Consider the following 26,234-nt stretch of genomic DNA (forward strand, 5'->3'; position numbering starts at 1 on the left):
CTTGTCACGGTATCTCTGTGCATTCAAATTGCCATAGATAAAATGCAATTGTGTTTGTTGTCCATAGCTTATGCCTGCCCATACCATAACCCCACCGCCACCATGGGGCATTGTGTTCACAACAGCAAACCACTCGCCCACACAACGCCATACACGTGGTCTGCAGTTGTGAGGCTGGTTGGACATACTGCCAAATTCTCTAAAACGGCGGCTTATGGTAGAGAAATAAACATACAATTCTCTGGCAACAGCTCTGGTGGACATTCCTGAAGTCAGCATGCCAATTGCCCACTCCCTCAAAACTTGAGACGTCTGTGGCATTGTGTTGTGTGACAAAACAGAACATTTTAGAGTGGCCTTTTACTGTCCCCAGCGCAAGGTGCACCTGTGTAATTATTATGCTGTTTAATCAGCTACTTGATATGCCACACCTGTCAGGTGGATGGAGTATCTTGGCAAATGAGAAATGCTCACTAACAGGGATGTGAAAATTTTTGTTCACAACATCTGAGAGAAATAAGCTTTTTGTGAATATGGAAAATTTCTGGGATCTTTTATTTCAGCTCATGAAACATGGGAGCAACACTTTACATGTTGCGTTTATATTTTTGTTCAGTATAAATGAGTTTAAATATAAATATCGATATTTTGATAAATTGGTATGTGTTGATATGTGGAGCCAGACAGAATCTGCAGGGATGTTTTCCAACCAACGCATTATCAACGTTGTCACACCATAACTAATCAAGTTATTTATGACTATTAATCTAGCAGTATTATTTGGTTTGAATTGAATTCATCCCACAGGCATATGGAGGACTAAAAGTGCCACAATTAAATAAATAAATACACCATTAAATAATTACTTAAATGTGTCATTAATTAATTAAAATTAGAATTAAATACATAAATGTGTTATTAAATGTGTCATTAATTAATTCAAATACCGATTCATTTTATGTAAAATACATATATAATAATTTCACTATTTACATTTACATTTCATGGTCCTGCGTTGGAGTGCTTCCTGAATTACTTAAAACTGTCAAACTGACCCATCAAAAGTTGGTAGGCGGAACCTAACGCCTGATTGGTTACCCTCTGCATCAAGCCAAGACAAATCAATTCCGGATAATGTCAGCAGGTCCTGCTTCTACATCCTCTGCTAAGTTTAAAATGTCTCTAACCAACTCCCTGGAAAGTTCACGGAGATCCTCCATTGTCTCTATCTAGGTTGGCCTACTCTACTTCAGACCAAAGCAATGGATCAGACTAGATTCGCGTTAGCCCCGCCCACTGACTTTGATGGGTCAGTTTGACAGTTTTAAGTAATTCATGAATCACTGCAATGCAGGATCATGAAATGTAAATGTAAATAGTGAAATAATTATATATGTATTTTACATAAAATGAATCGGTATTTGAATTAATTAATGATACATTTAATTACACATTTATGTATTTAATTCTAATTTGAATTAATTAATGACACATTTAAGTAATTATTTAATGGTGTATTTATTTATTTAATTGTGGCACTTTTAGTCCTCCATACAGGCATCTCTAATTTGAATTAGGAAATTAAGAAAATTCAACCTGTGCAGATTTCGTCTAGATTGAGACATCTAATTTAAACCCAAATCACACCAGAGCCAACCGCGCCACAATTTGTGTGAGAGAGTAGAACGCGTCAACCGTGGCAAAATATGCGTGCGAGAGTAGAGAGCGTAAATTCCCATACACTGCGTAGTGTATGCCAATTTAATTGTAACAATAATCCATAATAAACAGTTGTATTTGTTATGTTCGCTATGTAGCCCTTGTGAATTATTGTTGTGTGTTCCTTTTTACTCACATTATATGTCCTACGGGAGCCACCGTACATGCCTGCTTTAAACAGTTATTATGTTACAGTAGCTCACGAATGTGAGGACAGGTGTAGCTAATACACCCGAACACTTTATAAAGAATTTAGCTAGTCTCGTTCTTTCTACATAACATTATTCTCTCTTGAAATCGGAGTTCCTCGAGTTTCCCAGCCGTAGCCTGCCTAGGCTATATGCCTGTGATCGAAATCAACACAGGTAGGCATAACGTTATTGTTTTCAAATATGTATTATTGGCACTGGCAGTATTATTATTATCAACACTAAATAGACACTTAATTATACATGTCACAATTCCAGATGTAACAATGCACAAACAAGTCTATTTTCTGGCAATTTATCAGCTATTTTGACCAGCATTACTTCGCGTAGACGTGAGAAAAATCGACTTACTTTCTAATTTAACGTGTGGTCCGTCTGTTTTCTCTCATTCACTACCGTGCATTCTAATTCCAACGTGTGCACGCTCGTTCATACACATAAAAAACACATTTTCCTTTGATTTGGGCTTTAGTGATAACGGGCAATTCAATTCATGGTGCATTCACCGACTGGTAAAAAATAATAGTGGTGTAGGAGAGTTCACTTGCAATATAGGCTACATGCAACATCATACTGTAGCAATAATACTGAAGTCAAGAGTTGAACATCTTTTATTAAAGGAATGATAAAGTAAAGATAGGTTAAGACCGGTAGTAGAACGTACCTTCAGATAATTGCATGGGATTGTCCCCTCCTTTCTGTTTGTCCTCGTCTGAGGAAGTGGTGTTGTCAGAAGAGTGGCACTTCCTCTTCATAGTGATGGGAATGTTACAGCCCTCTAGATATCTGTCAGGAGAGGGAGAGAGATGCACGCTGAAGGATGAAAGACTGCTTTACTTTGTATCTTAAACAATAGCCCATGATGTAACTACCATGTAATTGGGTAGCAGTAAGTACATAAGGAATAAGTAACACTCTCCTTTCCATATATCTACCCAGAAACAATACCTATAAGTATTTTGCCCCATAACAGAAAAAATAGACAAATGACCAGAGACTATAGATAGGCTAGATGACCAGAGAGATGTACAGATAAATGATTAGCAAGATGAATAAGTGACTAGTTAGTAGTTGTGCTGACCTGATGACACTGTCCAGACAGCTGATCTGGTGGTAGGAGTAGACCGTCTGGTCGTTGAAGGCCAGCTCTTCCTCCTGTACTGCTAACCTGCTGCTGCTGTCCTCCAGGCTCAGCCCACGGACCTCAGCACTGACCCCACTGTCCCTCCAATTCAGAGGGGCCACAGGGGCTGCAGATTCCTTGGGACGCACCACTGCTGGACTCTTCTGGAGGAACTCTGCTGGGGAAAAGGGAGTGTGTTAAGGCTGGGATGGGCATGGATTTGTACGTTCTGTATACGCCGAACTACACTCATGAACTACACCCATAAATTACACCCATGGATATGCATGTGTTTTATACATCTCTTCCAACACACATAACTTCATTCATATCTGTACATCCACACACATGTACACTCCCCATTTCACATTATCCAATGCACACACAAGTATATCTCGAAGTTTCCTGCAGATTGTAAATATTTATTTGTTGATTTGCTTGTGTGACTTACTGCCAGGGCTCTTCTTGGTCTCAGGCTTGGCTGAGGAGGAGGCTTGGTAGATCTGCTGTTCTTGACTCTTCTGGAGGTGGATACCTTTACAGATCTCCTGGAATGACCTCTGCGGGGGAGGAGTTAAGAGACATGTTCACTATCATGGAGCGAGAGAGAGATAGGTGAAAGAGTGAGAGAGAGCGATAGACAGGGAAAAGAGAGAAACAGAGAGGGTACTTACAGGTTTGGCCCAGCCGCTCTCCCCCTCTTCCTCGATGCGTGTCCTGCTTAAGCTGCTCCTATTGCTGTTGAAGTTGTTGTCGCTGGATGAACGTGTGTTGCCCTCGCTGGTCATCACCTGGGATGCTGCAAGGTGGTCGTTGCTTCCCACGCTGCTGTAGCCACTGGAGGTAGAGTTGTGCACCGGCTGTAGTAGCAATTTGTGGATCTGCTCAGTGATCTCCTGGACTTCAGAGTCCATGGTCTCCATGAGGGCAGGGAGTGGCGCCACAAACACATCCTCATTCACCGGACCCCTGGTAGTGGGAACAACCATATTATCATTATTATCAGGAAGGTCCTTGTGTCCAAACTGTATTTCAGTTATTTCTATAACAGATACAGCATTATAAAGGATTTTTAAACTAAAGCTTTTTTCTGGCTATTTAAAAAAATAGTGCCAAGATAACACAAAATAGTGCTGGGCAGAGATTAGTGTCAAGATACTTAAAAAGAGCCAAGATAGAAAAACATTGTGCAGGGAAGACACTCACATGCGGACTTTGTGCCTCCCGATAACGAAGGAGACCTTGCGGCTCCAGGGGTTGACGAAGCTGGACCAGCTGGTGTCGATGGTGACGTACTCTCCGTTCCGCGTGCAGAACCTGATGGAGGAGTGGTCGAACGGCTGGCCAGCGTACTGAAGGACTATGGGTAGGGGTGAGAACATAGATGTCAGTAAAGCTAAATGGCATATATTATATTATTAAAGGGCCATCCAGTGTTTGTATGCAGTCCAGTGATAGAATAGTCCTAAGTTAATTAAGTAGTATGTTAGTAGGTATGTTGTTCTAGTTTCACTTACTCTTCTTGTGAATGGCCAACATGACAGGCCTGTCATCGGGGTGCATGAGAAGAAGTACTGGGGTGCCAATCAGATCCTGGGGGAAGTACCCAAGAAGTGGAACAGCTCTGAAAGGCAAAAACAATAACATTGTGAGTCAGCCTATAGGTGTCATAAAAGCACTGTACTCTTCTGTCGGATAAAAAAAAGTATATGAAAAAAAGTCTCACCTCTCATCCACATCCTGGAATACACAGCTAGGAGTGTGTGTGGTGGTGAAGATGCGCTTATCACTAGGGATTCTGGGAGCTGTAGGCAAAATGAAAACACTGTTAACACTACTGTTCCCACACACTATATTTAACATACCGTCCACTATTATACACTACTGAGGATGCAGTTTCAAAAGTATTCAAACAGGCACAACTCGGGCATTGTAACAACATTGGTCCTTACCCTCGTATCCAGAGTGCACCCTCTCAGCCAGTAGGAGGCAGCAGAACTGGTCCTCAGAATGGACCTTGTCCTGTACCTTCATTAGGTAGGGGATCATACGGAATGGGTAGTACTGCAGGTCCCCCTCACACTCCTTACCACCACTACAGAACACAGGAGAGAGAGGACAAAGTCAGCATGTCACTAAAGCAGCAACAAAACCATGAAAATATAGTGTCCTTATGATTGTCAGTTGTGTTGGTGACTCAGTTCATTAGCATCTATTTCACAGATTGAGTTCTATTATGCTGCGTGGGTGTTTTTCTGCCTCTTGGGGGCAGAGTTGAGCCGTAGTTTGACTTTAACGTCAACTGTGAATAATGTGTGTGCATGCATGTATATGTGTACATGTGTGTGTCAGAGAAAAGAGCGAGAGCTTCCTGTTTATGAAACCAGCCAAGAATCAAACTAATTTAAATTGACCCAAAGTGGAAAGAGGGAATGTATAGAAACATGAAGAGCAGCTGACTCACGGCCGTAGCCACACACACACACACACACCTGATCCGACAGAAGAACGATTTTTCCTGCATGCAGTCCGACGGGGATGACTCTGAAAGGAGAGGAGGCGGAAGGGGAAAATTAAAATGTTTTAATTCAAAAGAAGTCTCTACTTTATTGGCTCAATGCCAACCCTCTTCATTCAACTGAGATACTATTTCATGAGTCGCACCTGCTTTCAACTACATCAACAACACACCTATTCAGAGAAAAGAACAAGACGAATATAAACAAAGATACGCTCAATTTACAGTAGGAGAGAAGATAGGCACCTTTTTTGGTACCCTTGTCTCAATGTTTCCACGCATACTCTATATGTTTTCCAAGCTCTGGTTAACCCCCTGTATTAACTAGTTTTGTAGGAATCTGTAATTGATTTGACTAGGGTGGGGACGACTAGGCTCAAATCCAGGTACATTCATGTTTTCCTAGCAACGGCTTAGCTTGTGCTGTTTGAAATGGATGCGTTTTCCAATCATTATAACTACATGGGATTTGACTGAAGAGTGTCTCGAGAAGCGCTATACATTTAAAATGAATTATTCAACATCATTGGGATAGGGGGATCACTCTTAAAGCCAGGTGTAATGGGTAAACAAGCATGTTCTCTATTTCCATCCTACCCTTTGACTTTTGTGCACTTTTTGTGCATGTTTGATGTAGCTCTGTTGTTCTCCTGTCTAAAACTGTTCATAGACTGTCTATAAGAGGTTATAAGTTAATGAGGGGTTTTCGCTACCTGCTCCAGGAGCGCAGGCGGTATGGCATGTTTATAAGTGTTTAGATTGTCTATAAGTGGTTATAAGCACTCGTAAAGGGGTCATTACCTGCTCCGGTGCACATCCTCCAGGAGGGCAGGCGGTAGGGCGTGGTGAAGCTGTAGAAAACACTGACGTCCTGGGGAGTCAAGAACTCCACAAACGTAGCATCCTTGAAGACGCCCCGTTTACAGTTGAGGATGGAGGCGGCCTGGTCCGAGATGTAGACGATCTTCCCCGTGATCAGAGATACAGCTACAGCAAAGATGTCCTGGAGGGACACAGAGGGACATGTGTGAGAAAAACTGGCATATACTGTACACACACAGCTGCAAGTGGGGATTACTCATAATCACTGGGATATCTGATCTGTTGTTGGTCAGACTGTCAAATCGGGATGGATGGCATGGATGTGGTAGGTATAACATCCTGGCTGTTATAGTGTTAACTAAGCATTACTGTTCGGTACCATTTGTTTTTGAGGATGTATTCAAGGAAATCTGCCATTTTTCATGTTTTTTGTGTGTATTCAGAAGTATTACTGTACTACTAATGAATTTACATTGTTTTTGAGGGTGTACTCTGAGGTGATGCTGTCTATCTCCTCGATGGTGTAAGAGGACACATCCAGGCCTGATGGCTGACTGTCATTGGTCAACAGCAGCTGGTAGTACTCCTCATTGGCTGAAACACAACAACACAAACACACATTGGTTTCCTTATTGGACTTTTAAGACACATTACTAATACAATAATGAACTATAATGTAATGATGCTAAAATCATAATCAACTCATTATATGTTCAGGCCTACTACCCAGAATGCTGTGCGGTTCGGTTGTCTCTTACCTTCCACCTGTTTGACGCAGCGCAGTGCGTATTTCAGGGTGTTGAGGGAGCTGGACTTGTTGCCCTTGTTTCTCTTGTCAGCAGGCAGGAGATGTCTGAGCTGCTTGAGGGTCCTGAGCAGCTCCTTCTGGGTCTTGGCCTTAGCTGACTCCTCACTACTGCAGCCACTGGTGGAGGGGTTGTCCTGCTCAGAACTCAGCAGGCTGAAGGCATTGGAACTACTGGGAGGAGAGGGGCTGTGGGCGTTAGAGCTGGGGCGACAAGCAAGAGAGAGAGAGATTATTAATAACATGTTTCTAATAGAGAATTGTTTCACACCACTAGAATTCAATTGTTACAAGCCGAAGCTACACTGTAACAAGTCTTATCCCCAGCTGCTAGCGGTATACTTTTGAAAAACAAAATCTAAAAGGATTGAAGGTAGGCTTGTTATTGTTGATGTTTCAGCTACAATGTCTTGTTCTAGAAAGGTAGCCTTGACTGAGGCCTTGCAGTCGAGGTTAACATGAAAAGGTCTACTTTCAATCACATAGTTTTTGTTTTCGAACTACACTGCAACCATTCAGTAAAATCATATTCCTCAATCTTGGACAACAACAGGTGATTTGAGTTAATTGCAGGCTAAAAGTTTCTCTTTCACAATATCAGATTGAAATACATCCATTGAACACTGTAATGAAATGTCAAAACAAAGTCCTTGAGTTAATTAATTAATTTCTTTGCCCAGCTGCTACAGTGGCTTGGAGCTCTCGCTACTCTTATTGGGTTCAGGAGAGTACATTGCTACTTTCACGCCCTGACTTATGGGACTCTAGTATGTTGAGTCAGGGTGTGGAGATCTATGTTGTTATTTCTATGTTTTGCATTCTATGTTGTGTGTTTCTATGTTTGGCCGGGTGTGATTCCCAATCAGAGGCAGCTGTCGCTCGTTGTCTCTGATTGGGGATCATACTTAGGCAGCCTGTTTGCAATCATTAGTTGTGGGATCTTGTTCCGTGTAGAGGCTTGGCTTGGCTTGGCTTGGCTTGGCTTGGCTTGGCTTGGCTTGGCTTGGCTTGGCTTGTGTTTAGCCTGAGGACTTCATGATACGTTGTTTTGTTCGTGTGTTTATCGTTGAAATAAACATGTATGCATTTCACGCTGCGCCTTGGTCTGACCCGTCCTTCAACGTCCGTGACAGCTACAATGATACATGGACACCAGAGCACCTATTCACAAATCAATTTGTCTTTTAGTTTTCCCCATCCTCTCCACAGAGGTGAGGTGACTTTCCTCTGTCTTTGAAGTACCCAATTACAAAACTCAAATCCACTATTTGCTCTCTCTTGCTCTCCCTCCTTGCTTTTTTCTGTTCTTTCAATACTGTCGGTGTTCTCCAAAACAAGGTGCCATATTGTGTCTTTGGAGAACAGACTGGGCTATACCACGTGTGTGTATTTGTGAGAATTTGCAGTAAGTAGGAGCCAATGTGTGTTTTTGGGCCACGAGCATTAGCCTACAGGCTTAGTGAGAGCGCTACCACATCCAAAGGCTATAAACAGCTGCCTAAGACAGACAACTCTTCGTATATAACTCAGGTGTGTCTAACTAACAAGCTTAAGTAGCTCAGAATATAAAGTAGATTCAGAAATAGCCTCTCTAAGCACCAATAGAGATTCAATTATATCTAAAAGTTTAATTATATAATAGTATCAACGGCATCTGCTATTGGCATCAACAGATTGGTTTGGCATTAGAGTGGCAAGTTAGTGGCAAATTATAGAGATTGGTTAATAATATAAGCTAATTGGAGAATGTTAGTAAGAGTAGGCCTCCTCACTGTTAAAGTGGAGCCAACAGGCACATACTGTATTGTCACAGAGTGGGAAGCAGACAGGAAGGAGGAAGCGGGGGTCAACTTCACCACATATGGCAGATAAGAACTGAGACGTCTCAGCGTAAAATGACCTTGATAACTCTTTGCATTCAACAAGAATTTTACACAATCAAGATGTGCTCCAGTGTCTTTCTCTGCAAAGAGTGTTCAAGGTGATTTCAGTCCAGTTACTGAGGAACAAGGAGAGAAAGGAGGGGACAGAGTGTCATCAGGGTGAAGTGCCGCCATTCAGGGTCCTAATTGGAGCCACTCCATTGGTAGCTTCTATAGGTTTTCAATGGGGTCCATCACTACTTTCTATGGGGTTTTCAGTGCTCTCTGTGAAGGCCTCACTTCACTATGTGGGCCATCATTATTGACTGTCTGTGGAGCAGGCTGCATGGGCACCACCGGAAAAGAGGTGAGAGGTAGGTGAGAGACAGGGCGCTGCTGTGCGTCACATACAGTATCTAGGGCATGTCAACTCTCTAAGGCCGGGACAAGTGGAGGTTTAGAGTGGGGATATGGGCCAGCATGTGTCAACAGAGTGGAAGAAAGAGGGATGGGTCTCGAGAGCTTCAGAATGTGCTGCTAGTGAGTGAGTCATATTGATGTCAATCTACTGTACGTCCTAAGGAGAGAATGGGGACAAACTCACAACAACAGAGGACACATGGTTTTGGACACACATCCTCATGTAGCCTTGGACTTCAAATATGTGGGATATGTGATAACGTGTGGCGGCGAATCAACTAACGCCGTCGACTATATATTCTGCTGGGCTGCAGTCAATTTAGGAAATAGGACCTACGACTGGTAAAACGAGGTACCCATAAAACAATGTGATCTACTCTAACCCCACCCACAAACCACTTAAACCACACCCCCTCACTGACCTCTTGTTACTCCCAGATGACTCCAGGAGGGCGGAATCCTTGCTGTTGCCATTGGAGCTACCTGTCGACTCGTTGCCATGACTCTCGTTGCCGTGGCTCTCGTTTCCATGGCTTCCGTGGCTCTTGTTGCCGTGTGACTCGGTCCCGCTCCCGCTGGATCCACTGCTCTTCATCTCCACGTCGTCGCGGCGGGAACGTGAGCGGACTTTCTTACGCCCAATGCTGTCACTGCCCTCTGAGGCAAGGCCCAGGTCTGGACCACCCTGGCCGTAGCTGCTCATACGATGGAGCTGGGCCATGGAGCTGCACCCTGAGGCCCCCCTGGGCATGGAGCTGCACCCTGAGGCCCCCCTGGGCATGGAGCTGCACCCTGGGTCTGAATCCTCTGACATTAGGGAGGTGTGGTGTGTTGAGTGTTTGAAACCAGAGATGTGCTGAGTAGAGAATGGATGGATTAGCCGCCGAGAGTTTTCTGTAAATGTAGAGTGGAAAAAGAGGGTCAGTTACACAACATAGTTGCAACTATTTCATACAATAATAAAACCCTTTAGGAAAACCATGTAAAATAAAATAAATCACAGGAACAAAAATATTATTAGATACAGTAGAACTCTCTTTGAAGCTATCAGAAAAAAAAACACGTAGACAAGACCCCCCAAAAGGTGACACCTTCCCCTGTCTGCTGCCCTTCACACAAAAGGGCTAGCTAGACATCAAAGCTGTAGTACATGACCTCTAAAATCCACCCAGGTGAGGACCAGGCCAGGGGATGGTCCATCAAAGTGGATCCACCCAACAGTGATCCCTACTGGGGTCGCCGCCTGCCCTTTCTCCCCTCTCTGGGTGGCTCAGTCCCCTTCAATGGTTGAAGCTGTAACTTGTCTTGACAGGGCTAGAGTCAGGCCAGCTCAGTGTATGTCTACTCCACCATCCCAAAGGGTGTCCCAGTCCCTGGCAGACATGAAAGTGCCAACCCCAGCCAATGTGTGCTGTAAACAGCATACTGTCTAGCCAGTGTTTGCCCTTCTGCCGCACTGGGTGTGCAATAGAAGTGTATTTCAGTTTTCGTATCCAAAAGCAGTAGCTACAACAGCCCTTCCCACAAGCACTTGAGAACTAAATCTAAGTCAGCAAACTATTAGAAAGAACCGGCATGGACTGGATGTTGAGAGTGACTGCCCTGTATAACCTGAGCAACTATAAAAATCAGGGCCTGACTATTTAGCATGTTCCTTGTATATTCATTTTCTTGTGTACTTCTTATTTTGTATCAATTGCATTTCTTTCCCCTGTTAAGAAACATGTTAAGGAGACATCAAGGGCACCATGCAGTAAACCTAAAAGAGCTAACTGGCCTATCATCTCATCTGTCACACCACCTGACCTGGTCCTTGGCTGTTGGCACGGCCATGATGGAAAAGTACCTATTCGCTGCACTAAGTCCACATACCTTCACGCAACACACTTCCCTAGCTCTAATTGACTTATTGAATTACGTCTGAGTGTGTGTGCTCCCTGGCAGAGAGACAGAATAACCTAGTGACCCAGAGAGAGACTGGCATGAATTCACTATGGACCGTCTGTCTGTTATTGCATAGACCGGTTCAAACAGGCAGTAGGCGAAGCAGCTGCTCCTGCTTAGTGGAGGAATGGGCACATTGCCAGCCAGGAGTCTATGAGGTGTCAAGTAATTGAATGACTGACTTTAACTGGCTATTAATTATGTAACAGAAAGCATTCCACAGCGGCTAGTCCTGACTCAATATCCAATTTGCAACTTTGTCAGAGGGCCAATTTGAATACTCAAATACACCTCAGCATAACTTTATGGTATTGGATTAGAGGTCAATTAAACATACTGGATTCAAAAAAATAAAATTTTTACAAATATAAATAAAATATAAAAAACACTCGGTGCTGGGAACAGGACAAGTGCTGTTGTCATCATAGGACAATTGTTATAGAACAAGGTTGTACGTTTGCTACCCAACGCTGACCCATTTTCTCCACAATATCTATTACTGTATCACAGCCTTGAGCATCTTTCTTAGCTACTTCCCTTCTCTAAAAAACTCAACTCTGTCCTGCGCCTTTGGTGTGGGACATTGTGTCGAGTGACAACATTGTGACAATATTATCAAGTGGAACTTGAACAGGAAGGAAAGAGTTACATTATGGGTTTCCAGTGTTCTCCTCAATGACATCCTAGTGATAATGGTCCTTCCCACAGGCCCTCTTTGCAAGACTAACAGTGACATGGGATTCTGCTATCTACACTGAACAAAAGTATAAACACAACGTGGTTCACAGGTGGCCATTGAAGGTGAGCATTTGCCGGAGTCGGTTACGTCGCCGTAATGTTGTCAGGTCAAGACCCTGGTGAGGACGACAAGCACGCAGATGAGCTTCCCTGAGACGGTTTCTGTCCGTTTGTGCAGAAATTCTTCGGTTGTGCAAACCCAGTTTCATCAGCTGTCCGGGTGACGATCCCACAGGTGATGAAGCTGGATGTGGAGGTCCTGGGCTGGCGTGGTTACACGTGGTCTGTGGTTGTGCGGCCGATTGGACGTACTGCCAAATTCTCTAAATGAATGTTAATTTCTCTCTGGCAACAGCTCTGGTGGACATTCCTGAAGTCAGCATGTCAATTGCACGCTCCCTCAAAACTTGAGACATCTGTGGCATGGTGTTGTGTGACAAAACCGCACATTTTAGAGTGGCCTTTAATTGTCCCCAACACAAGGTGCACTTGTGTAATGATCATGCTGTTTAATCAGCTTCTTGATATGCCACACCTGTCAGGTGGATGGATTATCTTGGCAAAGGAGAAATGCTCACTAACAGGGATGTAAACAAATTTGTGCACAACATTTGAGAGAAATAAGCTTTTTGTGAATATGAAAATTTTCGGGATCTTTTATTTCATCTCATGAAACATGGGACCAACACTTTACATGTTGCGTTTATATTTTTATTCAGTATATTTAAGCTGCAGCGTTACGATGCTATGCTAGTAGTACCTACTAAATTTACATAAGGAGTTACAAAATGTTAGGATGAGCTCTGACATCAAATGGTTAAAGGGAAACTCTGTATGGGGAAGAAGGGAGACTAGGACGGACAGACCGTAAAGGGAGGGTAATTATACAGTGAGTCTGTGTAATATTACACTGTATTGCAACACTTGACATTATAAAAAGATCTACTGTCTGTGGTGTTACCGGACTACACCATTACAGAAAGGAGGGCTTGCAGTCTTGAGGGAATGGCTAGCTTGGCCACTTCAGACCACAACTGCAGTCTTCCATTTTACATTTACATTTTAGTCATTTAGCAGACGCTCTTATCCAGAGCGACTTACAGTTAGTGAGTGCATACATTATATTTTTTATTTGTTATTTTTTTATACTGGCTGGGAATCGAACCCACAACCTCTACCAACTGAGCTACATCCCTGCCGGCCATTCCCTCCCCTACCCTGGACGACGCTGGGCCAATTGTGCGGCTACGACAGATACTGGATTCGAACCAGGATCTCTAGTGGCACAGCTAGCACTGTGATGCAGTGCCTTAGACCACTGTGCCACTCGGGAGCAACCAGTAAACAAGTGGTGATGAGTGAAAGAATTCCATGTTTAACCCCTAGAAAGTTTACTGGGCAGCTTGTTATTATGTGGATGTGACATCACCTCTACCTTGGTCTTGTGGTGCTGCTAACGAAAATCTTGCATTTCAAGACAAGTTCCATTTATTTTACTAGAGTAACAGTGTAATAACCCTGTTATAAGGTAGTAATTAACACATGTACTTATGCAGTCCTTTCCACTGGTGCACTCACTCATTTGAGTATTCATGGCAAACAGAACAGAACACTGGTAAGTATTATAACCATGTAGTAACAAAGAAATTATACTTATGCAATGTTAAGTGTTGCCACTGAATACTCAAGTTAGAATTTTCTTCTTGGAGAACAATCACATAGAATACTGAGTATCGTGAAGCAGAAGTGCTGAGGTAGGGGAAACTAGCCGGTAGGACTCACTGTGCACGTGTGACCTATTGTGGCCTAATGTGGGTTTACTGCATGCCTTTCACATACATCTGAGATTAGAAAGAGGTTTATTTGTATAAATTATGTATACATGATATTATAACTAATATAAATAAACAGGTGAGCTGAGGGCTACAGTGACATTTCCAAATGTACACACAGCAGCATTGAGCTCTACATGCATTAAATCAGATGAAGGTATTTGGAACAGCCCATATAGGACTAGGTCAGATAAACAGTAGTAGGCTAATAGCTAGGGCTAGGAGTTTTATTTTCTGACCACATGACCTGACCATGCAAGAACAACTCAGAGTTTTCCCCCCGGTCATGTCACATGGAAAAACTCCTGGCCGAAGCATGTGTTTTCAAAGATGCCGCCACAAGACTGCACAGCACAATGTGAAGGAAGCTCCACCCAGCTCATCTCTCTCTCTCTGAGAACTAGCAATGGTTATCAGGTTACATGTGATGTATTCTAATGCAACCTGTGGTTAATTAAGAGTTAACAGGAGCAAGTGACCTGTCATGGTATATAAATGGATGGATGCCTCTCTTTACAGATGCATACTTTATCAGATTGAAGATAGGAGTGTCATGTCATGCCTGATGCAGCTTGATTATGTCATAATCTAGTTTGCGTATTTGACAGACAGTATAATGAATGGCAAAAACGAAAATAAAAGTTGTATTTTCAATCATTGTTTCATGCCTGCAGCTGAATAATTACATTCATTGTTATTACTATAACAATAACAATGTACTAACAACCTGGCAGAAGGGCAAGTGATGCTACATTTTCCAACAAGTCAATGCAATAAATTGAAACACGACAATGGATCTTTGAGGATGGATTTTTAATCAAACCTACCATAGCCCACTGCTACATAGCCTATTGCACATGACCAAATGGATGGCAAAGTCTTCATGGAAATAGTCAAGCAAGGCAAATCAACTTAACCTAAGCATCACAAGAGAAAGGCATAACAGCCCTGTTATAACATTACTATTGGAGGAAACAACACCGGATCCACGTGGTGGCGCTTTTTTATGTAACGAATGTGTTATAAAACAGCACCGCAAGGCACCCAGACACTGTCTGACTTGATACAATGAAAACAGCCGCCTGATCAGTTCATCATCTTTTCTACCAATGTTTCACTGACAGTCAACACCGCAATATACTGATCTTAAAATGCGTTCAGCAGTTTTTGACAGATCTCAGACAAATGCAATGATCATCATCACTCAAGCTTGATCGTATAGAGTGGGCAAAAACAAAGAGTGATTGGTTGATTTGCATCGTTGTTTCTATGTCTAAGGATAAGAACACAGCTTTTGTCAAAATTGACTTTTCGTAACAGGTTATGAGAACTTATGCAGCAGGTTCGGATAATTAACATAGCATATCAGGAAAATGGTTTTCTAAAATTCAACTTTTGACGTCAATTGGACAAGCTGGAATCAATCTAGACATGACCGCATAGGATTGTTATACAAACACTGCTGTCATGTGGGCTGGGCTGACCGTAGTCTACTGACCGACTATGAACCGCACACTGACACAGTTATGCAATGCAACTTTCAAACTTCTTTTAAACCAAAGCTCTGTAAAACCCACCAAACCATGTTATAATAAAGATGTATATATGCTCCCACCACAGTTTCGAAGATTTAGGCTTTTGCTATACAGTGGAAAATCAAGATCAGTCCAAGTCACATTACATTGAATAGGATCAAATGCGTTATAGAACATCGTTCCATAAGGCACCCACAAACACCAAACTATGTAGGAGTCAACAAAAACATCACAAATTCACCAACCAGTCAGTTAAAGTAGATCCTCGTCTCTTTTCTGTGATTCCAAAGACTTATGTTGGGTTTCAAAAGGAATAATTGTATCTTGTAGGAGCAGTGCGCTATGCCAGCAGGCTTTGGTTTAACACGCCTCTCTAGTCATGTTTCCTCATAGTATCCCGAGCGCTTTGCAGTAACCTCATTTGAGCTCCGACCTTAGCACCAGTTAGCCCCACCCTTTACCCTGCGTTCATTGGCTTAGATAATTGTGTTTCCATGGCAAGAATACGGAAACATGCCGAGACCCACGACCATTGGTGAAAAACGAGGTCAGTCTCTTTATATAAGGACGTCATCGCCCCGCACGTGGAATTCAATGGGCATGGCCACAACCAGTGTAGAAGGAGAGTGGTCGAATCATTACGAGAGACAGTAGTATATGAATGGAGCGGCGTCGATGGTTGGTTCACAGAGGCTCAAACGGCTGGCTGTTATCTAAACGGTTATACAAGTGTGTGTATTGTCAATGTGGGTGAATTACTTAACCATATCCATGCATGGTGATAGGCATAGGTGTTTTCTAACATTAGACTTGTGTTTTGCTGTATGAAATATCCTGTTTGTTAGAAAATGGATAGCCTACGTTTTGAAAGATACATTTTCATAAACATTATCAGAAAATACGGTGTTTTAGACATTACGTTGCAATTACGCACGGGTGTTAATGCGTAATAATTCGTTATTTTACCCTATTTCAGCATAGGGTAAAAACAATGCTACAAAAATTATAAAAAAAACATGTTGGAATTTCAAATAAATCTCTTAATGTCTTTTTTAGGCTGTTGAAACAGTGAGCATTTATCCATCAGACGCAGAGCAAGCAAAACGTTCCTAGAAAGTTGTTGGTACATTTATCATGCGATGATGAAAATTGTCTCTGGAATATGGGCCTATTACTGTTGAATAAACTGCAGACAATCGTGCTCTTTGTCAGTAAGAAGGACCGTATTCGCCATTATACATGATCAATTAATATTTTCCTGTGCACAGTTGTCAGCACAAGCTTAGGGGAAAACATAGTAGACTTGGCATTGATTAAGGAGCAGGTGTTGTGTACATAATGCAGTGTTTCAATCTCATCATATGTAAAAGCCTGCCATCCTGGAAGGCTAGTCAGCTGTTGCTGCAGTGCAACCCTGAGCCAGCAGGGGGAGGCATGGATCACTATGAGCTGTACAGTACCCACTGTGGTTATAGAAGTCTAGCCATCAGCATTAGGATAGCATGACCATTTCCATTGCATAATTTGTTTGGGAATGTGAAGATAATAAGAAACACACCATAATGTTAGTTATTCTAAAGCTCAAGGAATATGGAATATGGCGTATTGGAATTCCATATTCTATGGAATATAGATCACGAAAGACGTCACATTTACTGCATGCATTCATTCCTCCCTCTACTATGGTAGGTCAGTAACTCAATCTCCCTGCACTGACATGATGCAAGAAAGAAAGGGGAGAGAGTGATTTGGCACTTGGCAGCTCCTGTCATGTGCCTGGTTACTCAGTCACCAGTTTGACCCAGAGGAAAGTCAAGATAAACTTAAGGATTGGATAGCCCACTGCATGCAATGAAAATATTCCACAATGCTCACATGAATTGGAAAGAGACTTGCTATTAGAACATTTCACACATGTATCAAGTGTATTTCCCTGTCTCATCGGGGCTAAAATTAAAACCCTTTTCCGGCCCTCAGCGTCTCATCTGTCTCCATACTTCTCACCAATATTCTAGCAGGTCATTTGGATGCTATTGACACTACAGATTTACCTATGTTAAAACATGCAAAGCCACAATCACAGGTTGTCTCTCCATCTGCTTTAGATGAGACATGGGAATCAGAAATCATCAAGCTCTTTAAAGGTCCAAATCAGCCGTTTTTATCTCAATATCAAATCAATTCGGCGTAACAATTAAGTATCTTACCGTGATTGTTTTCAATAAAAATATTTAAAAAGAAAAAATATGCTTCTTAGCAAAGACCAATTTCTCAAGTAAGAATTCTGCTAGGACTGTCTGGGAGTGGTCTAATACAAATACAAATTAAATCTCAATGGAATAAAATAGAATACATTTAGCGGGAATATAAATACAAGGTAGGCATGGAGTGTCCTCTGGGACAATTTCTTCAGCAGCCTGAGTTAGTAGAGGCGCTGTTGCGCTTTCATGAGTAGAGTGGTGGTGTTATGGATCCATGTCAGGTTCTCTGTAATGTGGAAGCTGAAGAACATTAACCTCTTGACTCTCTCCACTGCAGTCCTGTCGATGTGGATCGGGGCGTGTCCTCCTCCCTGCTTCCTGAAGTCGACAATCAACTCCTTATTTTTGCTGGTGTTTAGGGAGAGGTTGTTTTCCTGGCACCACACTGCCAGGTCTCTGACCTCCCTGTAGGCTGACTCGTCATTGTTAATGATCAGGCCTACAACCGTGGTCTCATCAGCAAACTTGATGGAGTTGGCGTTGTGCTTGGCCACGCAGTCGTAGGTGAATGGGGAGTACAGCAGTGGGCTGAGCACGCATCCCTGCAGAACCCCCGTGTTGAGAGTCGTTGTGGTGGAGTTGTTGTAGCCAATCCTCACAGCCTGTGGTCTGCCCGTCAGAAAGTCCAGGATCTAGTTGCAGAGGGAGGTGGCCTGACCCAGGGCCTTGAGCTTAGTGACGAGCTTGGAGGGAACAATGGTGTTGACTGTTAAGCTGTAGCAAACTAACAGCATTCTCACATAGGTATTCCTCTTGTCCAGGTGTGACAGAGCCGTGTGGATTGCGATGGAGAGGGCGTCTTGAGTGGACCAGTTGGAGCGGTAATGAAATTGGAGTGGGCTCCAGTGTGTCTGGCACGTTGGCCTTGATGTGGGCCAAGAGATGTGTAATAACTTAGTAACTACTATAGTCATTAGGGGCCCTAATTTAGGGCCTACTGTAAACCCAATGAATATAGTATAATAGACATTTATAAAAATCTAATTTGCAGACAAAGAGAAACAAGTACTTGATTTTGAAATAGAACATGTTAGTAACTCAACTACAACACTAATGCTGTTGTTACAGTTTGGTCGTTATGATACATCATTGTCAACTCATTGTAAATGAATGCAATTATTAACAGAATGATACGGTTTAAATTTTGTTTTCTTCATCCAAAACATGGCAGAGAAAATGTATAGGTTTCATCATGCATATTTCAGTAAGGATGTAGCGATTCACCGACAGGCATAGGTCCCCGATTTAAATGTTTACGATAGTGAACCGATGGACCGATTTACTCATAACTATTCTTGCTCACATTACTTTCTTTCTACCTTCCTAAAATACCTCTCATCTTTTGTGACAACTGATGTGTCCTCTCCTACAGTGTCGAACTAAGCATATACCTGTGTTGTCAGTCATTGATCTACAACTAATTTTGCATACCGAACAACCACAGGCAATATCAGTAGCCTAGTCAAACTGCACACTGTGCGCTGCTTTGCGCGCTGACCAACGAGAGGAAGTCGGCCCATTCCTAATTTTGTATATCTGTGCGGCACATTCCGCATTCAAATGCTTGTAAAATGGCTTGCGCAATATTAAGCTTTATTAATTGAGTGACAACCAATGTAATGTGATAGGTTATCGTTATCAAATGCACTGTTGAAAATTGTGTTTTACTGGAATAAATGTAAGCTACCTGAGACAACTCATCTGGCTATAACCTACTGTACCTGCTGAATGGGGCTTACCATATATTTTATTTAGATTGTTCAGTTTCACCATCAGCAATAGTTTAGGTAGTTTTGTTTTAAACAGTGTATATATATGGTCATTTTTAGATATACAGGGTAAAGTTTACAATTTCATAATGGGGACAGCAATCACTTTTGCGAGGGAAGCGGCACTGCATGGTTGAAATGGGAGGAGAAGCTCACTCCATAAAAACTTCAAAACGGTCAAAAGCATTCCATTTTGAGACGGGGTGAAATTCTAAGTTGTGCTATGTATTCATTGGCTATGTCATGTCTAATTTTTTTAACGATAAATATTGGTACATTACTAGCTTAAACACTTTTAATATGGAAAAATGACAAGTGGGTGATGGTGATTTCAGATCAAAAGTATGGGGATAAAAAAAGCATACATTGCCCCCCTTAATCTGATAGTGGTGTGGTAGATGACCACTAGTCTCCTTTATGGCTCAGCTTGATATCTAAGGCGGCAGATGGGATAGTCTGGAGTATGGCCACAAACACATTTTCACCAAATCAACAGAATAACAGCAGCTGGTAGTCAAGACTAGCCAGTCTTAACCGGTAGCCTATCACTGGCGGTTGCTATGCATCAGTCCCATCCATGCAGACAAAGGTGAGAGAGTAGCCCAGTCTGATGTCAAGAGCATGCATCTACACAGGCACAGAGCGAGAGAGACACACATGCACACAAATGATTGGCTTCCAAAATGGGTCTCACTCGTCTTTTCCTTGAAAGGTTTACCATTAAGTTTGACCTCATTGAAACAGTTGGACCAAAGTTACTAATGGACAATTAAAACTACTAGCTAATCTCTTTCCAAATAGAACATTCTGGAAGTGTTTGGAACGTGGGAGTTTTGGGAAAGATCCCCGATCTACATGGTCTAGTGGAAGCAGCTTTGAATCGGCACATTCAATGACGCAGAAGTCCTAGTGACTCACCAACCCAAATTGCACCAGTCTCCCCAACAAAAGTTTTTGGTGCTCGGCTGATGGTGTCTATCTCTGTATGTAGGGCAATATCATGATGACGATGAAGTGTTTATTATTGTCTCCCTTGTCTGTCTGTCTATGGAAGTGTGAGAATTACGCAGGTCGGCCTGATGCTCTGGCTCAGAGGCTTTATGGTTAGCCCTCTCTCTGTGCAGCAGATGACACTCAGAAGGGTATCAATGTATAAATAAGTATCACATATTCAGCAGATGACACCGTAATAGGAGTGGACCCAGGGAGTGGCTTGATCAAATCTGCTGAACACACATGCACCTTGGTCTAGGAAGACTGCTATTTCCTATAATGACTATACTCTTCAAATGAAAGTACTTCAAAATAAAGTAGGGGCCAGACATGACTCAACTGTTAATTCTCTCACACTCAGACCTCCAATAATCTTACATCACAACCCCATAATATTCACTGGTCTGTTTGGTTGCTGTTTTAGGCGGGACACTCATTTCCCCTCCCTCAGACTTCATACCTCCATTGGCATGGATGTGACCATTTCCTTAGTTACAGAGGGTTGCTATACGTCACATTTCAAGCGCCATAGACTTCTTCCATTGTTACGTCATACGCAGGGCGTTTTGCAGCCGCAGTCAGACATTAGCCAATCCTACAGCACTGCGGAATTCCAGGATGGAATGTTTGCCGCCTGCTGGGAGACTTCCGTTGTAAAGTTGCCTCTCTGCCCACTCCCTACTCTCTTTCCCTTATATCATAATGTGGGAAGAAAGCTACTATTTGGATAATGATGGATGGTTCTAGTAGGTTTGTTTTAAAATGGAAATAGACTCCCTCCATGAACTGTCATAAAGTGATCCTGAACCTAACAGTTTGTTTTAAGTCTGAGTAAAATTTTATTTTTAGACAGACTCCAATAATAAATACACAATTCCCAACCTTATCTATGCCTGTAAAACCCTTGACAGAAAGAAGTGACAGTACACTTGACTTTAGAAAAGAACGGTCATATGATCCATAAGGAGTCCAACAATTTGTAATAGTCTGTGCTAAATGGTGTGTTTGTTATCCATTTCAATGTAATCTCTTAGATTTCAAAAGAACACATAAAATGAAAACCTTCACTAACAAGAGGACCGCAACAGTGAGAGTCAAAGATCCATCCCCAATCCTCACCTTGAGTTTTAGTCCCTTCAATCTCTTTTAGTGTAAGTGTTTGTGTGTGTGGATACCTAAAGGCGCTGCATGGTCAATCCGACGTCTGCATTGGTCGTGCAGCATTTACGGTGATACATCCTCTGCATAAATCAGGGCATTCATACTTCTTGCGCTTCGCGGAGCAGCGCAGAGCTGTTGTCAAGGAAGTTGTCAAGGAAGTGAGTTTGTGTTTATACAAGACCTCCCGCTCTCACCTACCGTCAAACAATCATGTCAATGCGGAGCTATATGGAGCCCTTCGCAATGTACAACATTTGGGATGCACACAGCAATGCAGTACGGAGCTCAATTTGGCCTCTGCATGCCGCTGGAAGCTCCGCAATTGCGTCACACCCTCCATATGGAGCCTCCGACCACATTTTCGAATCAAGCATAAATTGGCTTTTATTTGCGTGAGCAAGTATTTGTGGGTTGTGCACCCACACACACTCTGTCTTGTTCTCTTGTCTGTGTAACTCTCCTACTGGTAGCAGATAGCAAGTCTTCAATAACACTAATAGTGGGTGTGAAAAAAACAACGAGGCGTTGTAAATATGTGGCCATGCCTACTGATGAGGCTTATACCATCAACAGCCAGACAGAGCTATACTAAATAACAAAAGCCACAGCATGTTTTGAACAGTCAAATGATTAATCCAGTTCTCTGTGAGACCAAAGCTGTGCTTGGAAACCTCTGAGAAATCAGTCATATCAAACCTAACCTAGGCCTAGATCGAACATAGAACCCCCATAGGGAACAGGCCATAACTCACTACTGTTAGCTTTCAAAAAAGAAATCTCAGGCTGTCACCCAGGCTACTACATGTTCCCCTCAGTGACAGACAGCCCTGATCCTCACAACCTGTAGTTCTCCAGGACTAGGGCTGGTGACTGACCAATGCTGTAGGCAGGGTTTCCCAAACTCGGTCCTGGGGCCCCCCCCGGGTGCATGTTTTGTTTTTTGCCCTAGCACTACACAGCTGATTCAAATAAAAAACTCATCATCAAGCTTTGATTATTTGAATCAGCTATGTAGTACTAGGGCAAAAACCAAAACGTGCACCCCTTGGGGTCCCCGGGACAGAGTTTGGGAAACCTTGTTTGTTGTAGAGTGTTTATGTAAGTTGGGAGCCGCTTGGAGTATGTTGCCATCTATGGGCCTTCTAGAGCACTGCAAGTCAGGGACAGGTTTGAAACAAGGCTCCACTGAATCCCTATCCATATGAGAAGAGAGGTGTAGAATGATGGATGGAAGTTAAGAAGTATCTAGAAACGCATCTACGATTCATGGGAATTGTTGGAAGTGTATGTTTGTACGTCTGGCCTGTGTTTTGTGTGTGTTTGTGTGCGTGCGTACGGAAAGAAAGTGTGTGAAAAAAAGGGGTGAGAAGGTGACTGGCATGAACAGATGTCCTGTTTTTCCATCATGTTTCAACCATTATATGCTGTAATTGAGCTTCTTCTGGTTCCCCAACGTCAACACAGCTTCAATGATTACATGAATCTAAATATGAATTCTCATGGCACCCGGAGAGTATTGCATTGCGGAAACCCAAATAAGGGTGTTGATTGAAGAGCAACATTCTGGCTATGTCCACGTCACTTCTTCCAATCACATTCATTATATCCTGGTAAAACATCTATTTGTGGTTTAACCAACTCCTCTGACCAAGGAGGTAATCTAGCTATCTACCTGCACCTTAGAGATTATTTGCATTAACTCTCCGCACACATCCAACCCTTACATACAAGCACACACACACACACACACACACACACACACACACACACACACACACACACACACACACACACACACACACACACACACACACACACACACACACACACACACACACACACACACACACACACACACACACACACACACACACACACACACACACACACAAGCACACACACACAACACTGCTGTTATATTATATACTATTTACTCAACTGTGAGACCAAGACACTATCCACTTTATATTTGTAAATACAGTCATACTGTACTTGACATTGCACATTCATAATTTATACTGTATATCCTATTGCGTACATATCAGTTTTATTAAGTACATACTACTTTCTTCTACTTGTTCTTTTTTTATTGACTTTTGATTGTTATTGATATTGATATTTGAACTGCAGTGTTGAGGGAGCTTGTAAGTAAGCATTTCGCTGCAACGTTTATACTTGCTGTAACTGTGTACGTGTCGTGACAAATAAACTTTGATTTGATTTAGTCACTGAACAGGTCTGACTTAGGAGTTGGCTAAATCACATAGCAACAGATCTGGGATCAGGCTACATCTCCCCTCTGCCCACATGTGTACCAGGTAGCTGTTGGTGGAATAAGGAAGTCAGAGGCTCTAACTGGTCTCTCATCAGTATTCAGTATGGGTGTGGTAGTGGATGTCAACTAGACAGCCAGACAGCCGTTGCATCTTCACACCACTGATTGCTGCGGTTTCTTTCATTCATTAATTGTACTCATAAGTGTCTGAAGGATGCAGACAAAACAGGCCTTTTGCAATATTTTAAATGCAATCACGGGAAAACTCAGGTTGGAAACAGTATGAAAACATGTATGCACTCACTAACTGTAAGTCACTCTGGATAAGAGCGTCTGCTAAATGACTAAAAACAAACAAACAAAAAATGGCTCCGGAGAAGATGGCTGCCGTTTTACAGCCCTCTAACCAATTGTACTGGGACATTAAAAACTGTAATATCTTATGTTTCACCGAGTCGTGGCTGAACGACGACATGGATAACATACAGCTAGCGGGCTATACGCTACATCGGCAGGATAGAACGGCTGACTCCGGTAAGACAAGGGGTGGCGGTCTGTGTATATTTGTAAACAACAGCTGGTGCACAAAATCAAATACTAAGGAAGTCTCTAGGTTTTGCTCGCCTGAGGTAGAGTATCTTATGATAAGCTGTAGACCACACTATTTACCAAGAGAGTTTTCATCTATATTTTTCATAGCTGTCTATTTACCACCACAAACCAATGCTGGCATTAAGATTGCACTGAATGAGCTGTATAAGGCCATAAGTCAACAGGAAAACGCTCATCCAGAGGCAGCGCTCCTAGTGGCCGGGGACTTTAATGCAGGGAAACTTAAATCCGTTCTACCTAATTTCTACCAGCATGTTAAATGTGCAACCAGAGGAAAAAAAACTATAGACCACCTTTACTCCACACACAGAGACGCATACAAAGCTCTCCCTCGCCCTCCATTTGGCAAATCTGACCATAACTCTATCCTCCTGATTCCTGCTTATGAGCAAAAACTAAAGCAGGAAGCACCAGTGACTCGGTTAATAAAAAAGTGGTCAGATGACGCAGATGCTAAGCTACAGGACTGTTTTGCTAGCACAGACTGGAACATGTTCCGGGTATCTTCAGATAGCATTGAGGAGTACACCACATCAGTCACTGGCTTCATCAATAAGTGCATCGATGATGTCGTCCCCACAGTGACCGTACGTACATACCCCAACCAGAAGCCATGGATTACAGGAAACATCTGCACTGAGCTAAAGGGTAGAGCTGCCGCTTTCAAGGAGCGGGACTCTAACCCGGACGCTTATAAGAAATCCCGCTATGCCCTCCGACGAACCATCAAACAGGCAAAGAGTCAATACAGGACTAAGATTGAATCGTACTACACCGGCTCTGACGCTCGTCGGATGTGGCAGGGCTTGAAAACTATTACAGACTACAAAGGGAAGCACAGCCGCGAGCTTCCCAGTGACACAAGCCTACCAGATGAGCTAAACCACTTCTATGCTCGCTTCGAGGCAAGCAACACTGAAGCATGCATGAGAGCACCAGCTGTTCCTGATGACTATGTGATCACGCTCTCCGTAGCCGATGTGAGTAAGACTTTTAAGCAGGTCAACATTCACAAGGCCGCAGGGCCAGACGGATTACCAGGACGTGTACTCCGAGCATGTGCTGACCAACTGGCAAGTGTCTTTACTGACATTTTCAACATGTCCCTGACTGAGTCTGTAATACCAACATGTTTCAAGCAGACCACCATAGTCTCTGTGCCCAAGGACACTAAGATAACCTGCCTAAATGACTACCGACCCGTAGCACTGACGTCTGTAGCCATGAAGTGCTTTGAAAGGCTGGTCATGGCTCACATCAACACCATTATCCCAGAAACCCTAGACCCACTCCAATTTGCATACCGCTCCAACAGATCCACAGATGATGGAATCTCTATTGCACTCCACACTGCCCTTTCCCACCTGGACAAGAGGAACACCTACGTGAGAATGCTATTCATTGACTACAGCTCAGCATTCAACACCATAGTGCCTTCAAAGCTCATCACTAAGCTAAGGATCCTGGGACTAAACACCTCCCTCTGCAACTGGATCCTGGACTTCCTGACGGGCCGCCCCCAGGTGGTAAGGGTAGGTAACAACACATCTGCCACACTGATCCTCAACACGAGGGCCCCTCAGGGGTGCGTGCTCAGTCCCCTCCTGTACTCCCTGTTCACCCATGACTGCATGGC

General features: G+C 42.9%; 1 protein-coding gene across 3 annotated transcripts in view; it reads right to left on the reverse strand.

Annotated features, from left to right (window-relative positions):
- Positions 1 to 15,908, reverse strand: part of per2 (period circadian clock 2) — a 28,015-nt gene extending 12,107 nt beyond the window's left edge. For all 3 annotated transcript variants that reach the window (XR_014609681.1, XM_084139690.1, XM_084139691.1), the window contains exons 1-14: positions 15,773 to 15,908; positions 9,901 to 10,372; positions 7,150 to 7,400; positions 6,864 to 6,985; positions 6,371 to 6,572; positions 5,544 to 5,595; positions 5,004 to 5,146; positions 4,778 to 4,856; positions 4,569 to 4,675; positions 4,258 to 4,411; positions 3,726 to 4,020; positions 3,503 to 3,611; positions 3,010 to 3,229; positions 2,593 to 2,714 (exon numbers count right to left, since the gene is read on the reverse strand). Coding sequence is in view for 2 of the 3 variants with exons in the window: in XM_084139690.1 (XP_083995816.1) it covers positions 2,593 to 2,714; positions 3,010 to 3,229; positions 3,503 to 3,611; positions 3,726 to 4,020; positions 4,258 to 4,411; positions 4,569 to 4,675; positions 4,778 to 4,856; positions 5,004 to 5,146; positions 5,544 to 5,595; positions 6,371 to 6,572; positions 6,864 to 6,985; positions 7,150 to 7,400; positions 9,901 to 10,292 (2,248 nt within the window). In the remaining variant the exon portion in view is untranslated. The remainder of the gene's footprint in view (positions 1 to 2,592; positions 2,715 to 3,009; positions 3,230 to 3,502; positions 3,612 to 3,725; positions 4,021 to 4,257; positions 4,412 to 4,568; positions 4,676 to 4,777; positions 4,857 to 5,003; positions 5,147 to 5,543; positions 5,596 to 6,370; positions 6,573 to 6,863; positions 6,986 to 7,149; positions 7,401 to 9,900; positions 10,373 to 15,772) is intronic.
- Positions 15,909 to 26,234: the final 10,326 nt, after the last annotated feature.

This window comes from Coregonus lavaretus, assembly GCF_964263955.1.
Source record: "Coregonus lavaretus genome assembly, chromosome: 23".
Taxonomy (NCBI): Eukaryota; Metazoa; Chordata; class Actinopteri; order Salmoniformes; family Salmonidae; genus Coregonus; species Coregonus lavaretus.